The sequence below is a fragment of the Camponotus vicinus genome, unplaced genomic scaffold (assembly GCF_025532165.1).
Source record: "Camponotus vicinus isolate PSW18456_S1 unplaced genomic scaffold, iyCamVici1.0 SCAF_4, whole genome shotgun sequence".
Classification (NCBI taxonomy): Eukaryota; Metazoa; Arthropoda; class Insecta; order Hymenoptera; family Formicidae; genus Camponotus; species Camponotus vicinus.
In genome coordinates, this window is record NW_028141976.1 from 12,616,080 (window position 1) to 12,625,837 (window position 9,758).

General features: G+C 31.6%; 1 protein-coding gene across 3 annotated transcripts; it reads right to left on the bottom strand.

Moving 5' to 3' along the window:
- Positions 1-103: 103 nt before the first annotated feature.
- LOC145970053 (uncharacterized) lies at positions 104-9,672 on the bottom strand. 3 transcript variants are annotated; one of them, XM_083096471.1, is made up of 17 exons: positions 9,568-9,672; positions 9,256-9,501; positions 8,464-8,729; positions 8,110-8,320; positions 6,409-6,725; positions 6,083-6,292; positions 5,768-5,947; positions 5,428-5,542; positions 4,971-5,185; positions 4,111-4,660; positions 3,895-4,006; positions 3,019-3,106; positions 2,026-2,546; positions 1,492-1,681; positions 1,048-1,226; positions 887-956; positions 104-771 (listed from the first exon to the last, which is right to left on the bottom strand). In XM_083096471.1, the coding sequence occupies exons 2-17, from the start codon at positions 9,310-9,312 to the stop codon at positions 741-743; spliced, it is 3,312 nt and encodes a 1,103-aa protein (XP_082952597.1). In that variant the 5' UTR covers positions 9,313-9,501; positions 9,568-9,672; the 3' UTR covers positions 104-740. The 3 variants fall into 3 exon arrangements, 2 of the variants coding, with proteins under 2 accessions (XP_082952597.1, XP_082952598.1); XM_083096472.1 differs by having other exon boundaries at positions 9,564-9,663; XR_014438309.1 differs by lacking the exons at positions 104-771; positions 887-956 and having other exon boundaries at positions 1,047-1,226; positions 1,427-1,681.
- Positions 9,673-9,758: the final 86 nt, after the last annotated feature.

Sequence of the window (9,758 nt, forward strand, 5' to 3'; positions counted from 1 at the left end):
CTTTACAAATGAAATTTTTTAGTAAATTATTAACATGAATATATTAATTTAAATATTGAATGAGAAAGAATAAAAGATTATATAATGTAATAAAATGAACAAATAATGTACAAGATTTTATATAATTTATTGCAAATAAACATATATAAAAACAAAATAAATAAAAAATTGTAGTGAAATCTACTTTGAAAACAAAATTACCTATAGTTAAATGCACACATAAGTAACAGGGAATTAATTATAGTAATAAGTTTGGCTACAATTTATTATCAATTTCTATTAATTATTGTTATTCTCTGGACGTATATAATTCACAAGGAAAATAAATAATAACATCAAATAATAAACAAATGTATCCTATATCTATTCTTGGAATGAAATATTGGAAATAATAAACTCTTATATGTAATTATAAGCAGGAGCTGGAAATATAGAGCAATTATATTATTATAATACTTTGTACTGAGAGAAAGAAATATAATAATAATAGCTAAATATAATAGCTTTGTACTGAGAAGAGAAAGATATGACATTATAGTTCTGAGATCTTTCTTCAATCCTGCTGTAGAGAAATAAGAAAAATCAGATGTGCAACATAAATATATGTCTCAATTTCAAAACTATCTTATTTAACGTAATAATTTAAGATTAAATAATTGTTCTTTTTGTCAATCTTGCGATTATAATTAATACCCGAAATAGAAATCACAGAATGTGTGCTAATATTAACTTATACATTATTACAGCGAACTGGCAGCTTCTTCCACAGATCTGTGCAACACACATAATAATGATAGAATTATAAGTTAATTTATAATTCACACACATATATAATGAGATATGTATATTTTTTTAAAAATGACGATACATTAAGTAAACAACTTACTTATCAATAGTCTTGCTAGGAGTTTCATTCGAAGAACCTTGTACAGCAATATCTAGAACAGGTTTTTGTCCTACAAGATGAAACAAGTGTTCCTTTTAACGTGGAATTAACACAATAAAATTAATATTTTAAAAGAGGGAAAATAAGGCAATAATATTCACCATGCGCGTGCTGATACAATGCTGGCGACCAGCTGAAAGTGCTGGGAGTAAGAATAGCGTTCGCTGTCATTGCAGTGTTTGCAGGTGACAACAATGTACTCTCTTGTGTCAGCGAGAGTGCAGCGGAACTTCCACTGGCAGTACAAGCGTTACTCTTTACGTCGGATGAAGTGTTTTGCCTATGTATTAAAGATAATATATCATCATGCATTAAACTATCACATAAATAAAAAGTGATAAATATAAATAAATGTAAAATAAATAAATATAATAAAATATAAATACAATAATATACTAAATATAATAAATAAATATAAAACAATAAGATATTCTTTTATATTTATAATAATTAAATATAAATGAGAAGATATTTTTTTACTTATTTATAAGGATGTTTCGTTTTCGTTCTAATCTTCCTGCAGCTAACTACATCTCCGTTTTTACCTCAGATTTGCGCCGCACGCCGCCGTATCTTTCTGCGATTCCGATGACAAATGTATGGCTTTGAGTAATTGGTCAATTTCGAATATTTTGCTGTTGTCATTTTTCAAATTCATGTTAGTGGATGAGCTTGGAGAGGATTGGCGCCGTGACAATAAATGCTTCGACATGATTTTGTTACTGTCTAGAAGTACTGAAACGAATAATTTTTGTCTCTTTTTGTCATTTCTTAATTATAAATTTAAAAATAGTGTTGCAATATTATATAAAATAAATCATTTTTTTATTTACTAAAAAAACATATATTTCTAATAATATAAAAAAAATATGCAATGAAATTTTTATATTTTCAAAATTATGTAAATAATTTATTTTGCAGAAGTTATTAGATTTAAATTTAATTTTTTTCAGAAATTTTTACTTAAAAACAAGTAAATTTATTGGTATTTTATTTTTTTATTTGCTTTGTTTTCACAAAATTCTTTCATTCACTATTGATCTATATCATTTCCTCGTATTCAATATTTTTTCACTTACCATTTGGCACTATTAGATCCAGACGTAAATTAGGCGACTCTATATCGTGATTGATTTTATTAACTACTGGCAGTTTCGAGATATCTCTTTCACAGTCTATTGAATTGGAACGTGTCGCCGGCTCGGATCTGGTTATTTGACTACCGGAAGGCATTGTCACAGCCACTAGTTCCGATCGACAAAAGCTCGGCAGTTGATCATATTTGGTCTTAGCACTGTAAGTTATCTGCGGCTGGGAGTGATGTAAAGTGTTTGCAATGATGGGATGCTTCTTGTCGCTACTCAAATTTAGATCGATACAGGCCGCGGTATCGAGTTCAGGATGTTTGTGTGAATAAGCTGCGGTCGAGGTGGGTTGCAGCACAGCGTTATACAACGGACTAGAACTACGACGTCGCAAACTCGCGAGCGAGCTCCTGGACTCACAACTTTCGTCTGTTTGCTGGCCGAGACATAGAGAAGTCCACGCGGAGTTTCTGTCTTGTATCTCGAACAAATGCAGCAGCATTATTTCTCTCAACCTGAAGCATAGAAAGCTTCGTTATTATGCAATTATATATAATCACATAAGATTTGAGAAATCGTTGTTGATATAGCACATTCTATTCAAATTTTATAATTTCTCTAGAGCATTTTTTTCATAATTAAATAAAAAATGATTATTTACCAAATAATTCCCTTTTTAGTATTTCTTTTTTCAATCTTTTTAGTCTATTTTAGTATTCTTTTAATAGTCTTTTTAATATTTGACATTTTTTATTTAGTTATGCTAATATGTTAGATTAAATCTTTATCATTATTTATTGATCTAAAAAGTCTGTTCTTGTAACTTAATTGAGCTAAAAATTGCATAAATTTGTATAAGATTAATCATCCAATTTTAATTTTTAAATGACAAATCTGCTCTTGACAAATTTATAATTATGTTCTTTTCTTTCATCATTCTAATACTATTCTAATATTACATTATTCTAATAATTGTATTAAGTATACCTGCATGTATCTGTAACAATATCCCTGTTGTTTTGTTGCTTTCGCTGTTTGTTCTGAACCCATTCCGCAACTTCAATGTCGTTTTCCCCTAAAAATATATTAGTAATTTTTATTAAAATGCAAATAAATTTACCTTAAATTACATATTTGTCTTAGAAACATCTCGTTTGTCATATAGATTTTTATAATATATATGTTTTATATTATTATATTAACCAAAAATTATTTGTATATTATTAAATTTTATTAAAAATATATAATGATGAATATATATATATATATATATATATATATATATATATATATATATATAAAATCATAATTTAATATTATATTTGTGATAAATATATATGTGATATAATTGTATTTCAATAAATAATTTAAACAAAAGTATATAGAATATGGAAAACTGTACATGATATCAGAATAATTATTAATCACAATAATTCAAGATAGCATTTAAGATATAGGATAATTTTAATATATTGAGATTAGAATAAATGCATTCTACAAAATAGCATAAAAATTATTGGGAATAGTGGACTTGAGATCTTCTTTCACACATTCTTCATCTTGTTTTTGATTCGTGAATTTTTCGTTTTCAATATCCCTATCGATCGCGCATATTCGTCGTCTTCGCTCACTTCTGGACAAATCTCTATTCGAACTAGCACCTAATTTTGCAATATATAACTTTCTGAATCTGCACACCTTTGCAATTTTAATTAATTGCTAGGATTGACAATCAGTAATTATCTTAATTGACAATCGATTAATCAAAGATTCTCATTATTTAACTCTTTCCTTTTTCACAATATTATTTTTTATTAATATATGATATTAATATACATATCTATATGTGTGTAACTCGCATACCTGACATGGTTTCGTCGTCCACGTCGTTTTCGTCATTTGTCAGGTCCAAGAGCGTGACGTTGGGTTCATTGTGCTCACATTCGTCCATATAAATGTCATGTTCGCTCAATTCCTACAAATGTAGGACAACAGGGAATGAATTATTCTCGATGAAAATCGCGTGGTTAAAGACATAAATACTAAAATAAAAAAAAATAAAAAAGAATATATACTCACGCCACTGTCGCTACTGCTACTACTACTGGATGAGAGATTCAATGTCGATGACAAGTAAAATGACGGGGACTGGGTACCAGCTGCAGCCTCTCGGCATTCACCCGGCGACGCATCGTTCGTGCAACGCTGCGCAGCTTCGCCTTCCGTCAAGCAGCCATTAATCCGTTGATTGTCCGTCACCGACGATAACGTTGACGCGGATAATAAGGGATCGCTGTTATTGAACGATAGATTTAATGGCTGCTGAGCGGTGAGTACGTCACCAGGCGATGAATAAGGCGATGACGAGAAGTTCAAATGAATCTTCGCGGTTTGACATTCTCCGAGCGATGTGTCGTTGACGCGACGCGACGATGGATTGCTCTCGGTCTCGATGATATTTAGATTATTGCTGGCACGGTGTGTCTTCAACAATGTTTTCGACAACATCGATGTAGTAGAGTCTAGGAGATGCATACCCGAGAGCTCGTTCAATTCGCACATCGGCAATAACTGATCGCTCGGTATTATTGTGTTGCTATTGTTATTGGGAAGCGTGTTTGGTATGGATCTATTGGAAACAAAAAATATATTTCGTTATTGAAAATATTCTTATTTGAAAACAGATTAACAAAACTTATTATATACCTTCAGATAATTTAAAAATTATCATTTAATCTATCAAATTTCACTATTTCAATCTCCTATCCTTTTTAATTTTCGTATGATTTTTGAGATTATGACACAAATTATACACATGAACTTATATTGTAACTTAACTTATTTAAAAAGTCGAACACTTATCTTTGTGGAAAATTTGAAACACTGTCCGAGAAATAGAATTCGACTAATCTAGTATAAAATAGATTGCAATATTATACCTTATTGGTGTTCCATTTGTAGTAGGATATGTGTCAATTGTTCGTATAACATTCGAATTGTTTGTTGAATCGCCTACATCCTGTTGTTGCTGTTGTTGTTGCTGCTGCTGCTGTTGCACAGATAAAGATGATGTATTTGCAGTTGAACCAATTATTGTAGTTCCATTAGCTCTAGTAGCTGTTATGGCATTGCGAGATATTTCTATTGCTAGTCTCTGTAAATATAAAATATTAATTTAAAAAACAAAGAAAATATTCTAAAATAACTGAATAATTAATTGCTCTATATATTATATATAAGTATTAAAAAAAACTGAATGGTCAATTGTTTTATATATTTATATGTAACATATGTAACATATATTAAAATTATTATATCTCTTTTTAATTATACATTTTTTGATAACTTGAAAGAGATTTATCATAATATGAATTCTATTCTAAATGTATAATTTACCTCCTTTAATTCATTGATTTGAGTAGTATATTGATTTTGAAGTGTTAATAGTTGACTAATGTACCACTGCTGGTCTCTACAGCGTTGATAAAATGTCGGTGGTCGCACTTGAAATCTATTAAAAACCAATATTAAGTATAATATTGTGTTATATTTTTAATGCATAATAATAATTGCTTTACTTTGTAGAAAAGATATTTATATAAAAATAAGTTGAATGTTTTTCATATTAATATAAAATTTAATATAATTTATTTCGAGTCTTAAAAGGAGAAGCAAAAGAAACTTAATATTTATTATATGTGATTGGAAAGTACTATTCTAAATAATAAAAAAATACCTTAATATAAGTGTATCTAGCTCTGTATTTAAATAGCCTTCTGTTGCGAGTAAGTCTAATCTGAAAAATCTGTTGTATCCCCAACATTCACCAATCTCAAAATCAGATGCAAATTCACGAACGATATTTTTACTCGTATCACGAGATCCTTGATGTATCATTTCAACTCTGTACTCGTATCTATAAAGAAATATGTATTTTAAAAATCGAACATTTATCATCAGTATTTCACATTTGCAAACAGACTTGTGTACAATTTTCTGTACAATTTATATTACAGGGATTATACAATTTGTCACTCATGAATTCACTTACTTTGATGTTTCTGGCAATCCAGCACTGAGCTCTAAGAATACTGACAAATAATTTCCGCGCACAACTCCGTTACCATCCGGATACACCTTTAGTCGCCAGCACAATCCGTTCACATGTAATGGCGCGGAATACACCGGATCAGCCTTCAGTTGAAGCTGAGTAAAATTTTGCATCGCAAATGTCGCACTATCGTAACCTGGCACAATCTCGCTAAAATAGAATAAGTTCATAGAAAATTAAAAAATTATTTTTAATAATCATACACATAATTATGGTGTAATAAAAATAATTATAAATAAGCATTGTATGAATCTTCCAAGTCCTACCTATGGAAATCAGCAGGTACAGGCGCGGTGACAAAACTTGTCATTGGCTTCTTACGAACCTGATGTATCTTGCGCGAGAGCTCGGCACTTTTAACGATTAGCTCGGAGCGTGTGCACGTATGTAATTGATATTCGACCTCTTGCAGTAACGCTTCTAGTTGTTCGGTTTCCAAAGTCAACGAATTCTTCTGGCCCATTAAAGTTAGCAGCTTGGCTTTTAGCTGAGAGTCCAGGCGAGCTATCATTAATTCGATCGCGTTTCTGATTTCTCTGACCCTTTCATCTTTTGCCGCTCTTACTGATTCGACATTTCTCTCCTAATAACAAATGAATATAATTGAGAATTGCAAAATAGATAGATATAGAGATACTTGGGCTTTATTAGGTGGCATGAGAAGTGGAAGATCTGTGAGTGAGCGCAATAAATTAAGGAATAATTAGGAAAACCACGTTAGAGATAAAGGTAGAATTATGTTATAATAAGAAAGTAGAGAGAAAAGAAGTTGAGGAAGTAAAGGGAGAAAGAGGGATATGGTAGAAAGGGAATTAAAAGAGAGAATAAAATCGGTCAAAAGATTAAAGTTAGGTAAGCCCGATCTAGATAGGATAAGTATTGCTTAAATAGGTGAAGTGTAAACATAAGAAAGGATAAAAAGATCTTTTTATTAGAGAAGAAATAGAAAGGGGAAAGGGAAGATACGAGAGGAATATATAGATTGATGTTTACAGAAAGGGAATAACAGATTAAAGGACAAAGAGACAAAGAGAGATTCATAAGGAAGGAATCGATAGAATAAGCATAAGTAACAAAGGGGCAAATTATTAGAGGTGGGTAGAAAAGGGTATAAGAAAAAATAAATATAGGAGATAAGAAAAGATCCGGGCACAGAAAAGATATAATGGAGAATAGATTAGAATAGGAGCTAACATGGTTTAAAAGAAAGAGGTAGAATAGAATAGAATAGGTAAAAGAAAGAGAAAGAAAATTAGAAAGAGTAGGATAGCAGAATAAAGTGGCATCACAACTTACGCAGGATTTAGGTAGGGGATAATTATAATGAGGAACTGAGAATTGGTATTTGTAGTATAGGACTCGCACAATTTAGGAGATTGGAGTAATGTTAGAATGAGATTTAGATAGAAGGGAAAGGGATGCAGTTAGAATGAAAGAGAAGCGGAGAAAGAAATACAAGACGGAGAACAGAGGAACAAAAAACTGGAGGTAACTAGAACAGAAGAGAATAGAAGAGAAAATGAGGATCGGTACAGAATAAGGAGAATGAGGCGCGAATATTGAATAGAGAGGAGAGAGGGGGTACAGAAACAGAGAGCATAGATGGAGTAGAATTGTAGAGAAAGTAGAAGAAATGGAAAAAAGCGGAGAAGGAAAATATACAGAGGAAATACTGGCAAATAGAAGAAAAGGAGGATGAAGAAAGAAGAGCAAAGAAAAATCGAGGAATAGAAAGTAGAATAGGATAATATAGGATAAATTAAGTTAAGATGATTAGGATAAACCGAGAGTGTGAATGAGAGAATAAATAAGGAATAGAGATTTTTGTAAGCCAAGTACCCCATCCAAAGCCGAAAGGCATGGATTAAGATAATAAAAAAATATACTTCTGTACTCTTGTATTATACTTTAAATCTGCCTTTTCATATTTTTCTACAGTTAAAATTTATCTACTCTATTCTACGTACCACTTCTTGAACAAGGCTAATTAGTTCCATAAGTCGTCTATTTAATTGGCCTATTTCAGCTTTGATCTGAGTAACATGTTGCTCGTAAACATCTTCTAAAGGTTTAAAGGTATGTCCTGAATGAGTGCCACCCCATAGGGCGCATTGATGACAGATACATTTGCGGCAGGTCCAACAATACACAGACAATTTCTCTTGATGAACTGTACATCTATAGTAATAATAAATTATTTTTCATATAATATAAGTAGAAGTATTTTATATATTATATTATGTGCCTTAAATAAATATATAAAATATAAAATAAAAATTATATAAAATGAATTTCAAAGCTGAATAGAATGCTGTATTCACCTGTCTCTGGTAGAATCATCATGTCGAAAGTTGGATATGCAAACAGCTTGCAATGTATCAAGTTGTTGGGTCACTTCTTCAACCCAGCGACAATTTACTAATTCATGCAAATGAAGAGAAGCTCGGCAGTGAGGACACTGAGAACGTTGCTCAGTGAGCCATTTTCTGATACAGGTATAGCAGCACAATTTACTGCAGTGAGGACAGAGATGTGCATCTCTCAACTTTTCCATACAAATAAAACATCGGAATACTTCTGCTAATGTCTACAACAGAAAATATGCATATAATTTTCTCTTATTAATCATATTTCATGTTAAAAAACATTAAAAGTTTGATTGATCAAAGCAAGGGAATCTTTGCCTCTTTTATTCTAATTGATTAATCAAAAAATTGCAACTTTTATGGTATTAATCTCATGTAAACAAATCATAATTCTAAAATAACAATTGAAACACTTGATTTAACTTTATATATATATATATATATAAATGATGTCTTACCATAAAATAATAATAAATCTAATTGTAAAATTTTATAAGAAATATATTAATGCGTAAAGCTATAAGAGAAATCTAAAATGACAATTCTTCAATGCAAGATCCAAGAATAAAAATACTGTTGTAAATTTGAAACATGTAAATAAGACATTATAATTATAAAGCGTTGCGACTGTCTCAGAAAGTGACATTAGATCTGTCTGTTTTGAGTTGCACGTTTTTCGCAAAATTGGATAAAAGTGCAGCTAGGAAGGGGAATGTAGGTGACATCCTGAGATGGTTTATCGCTAACCTCGACGCTATGATCATCCATAGTTTTGGACGAGATGGACGGATCCCGGCTGGCCATCTTCCTCCGCGAAGAAATATCCGCTGCACAAACGGATGACGCGCGTTATCGACGAATATTGATCACTTTACCAAGCGCGACAAGCACATGTCCCTCGAAAACTAGATCACAGCGATGCGCCTAGTCTGACAGGAGCGATCGTTCCAAGCATCCTCACGTTGCGATTTCGCGATCAAACTCGAGCATTTCCTGCAGGTGAAGTGTGCGCGTGCATATTTACACATATACAAGTGAAATGAAGGTATACATACATACGTGTTCGAAATTTTTGGCAAAAACCGTTAGCGATCGTTTCCGCATACAACTCCGTAAACAGTGTATATGTGACGGGCACGAAATAGGCATTTCGAAGAAGAGCATGCCTCGAAAGATTGGGGACAAAATCTGCGCATGCGCGAAAGTCCAAAGCACTAATTAGCAAGAGGGGAAAGATCTCTCTGTCGCTA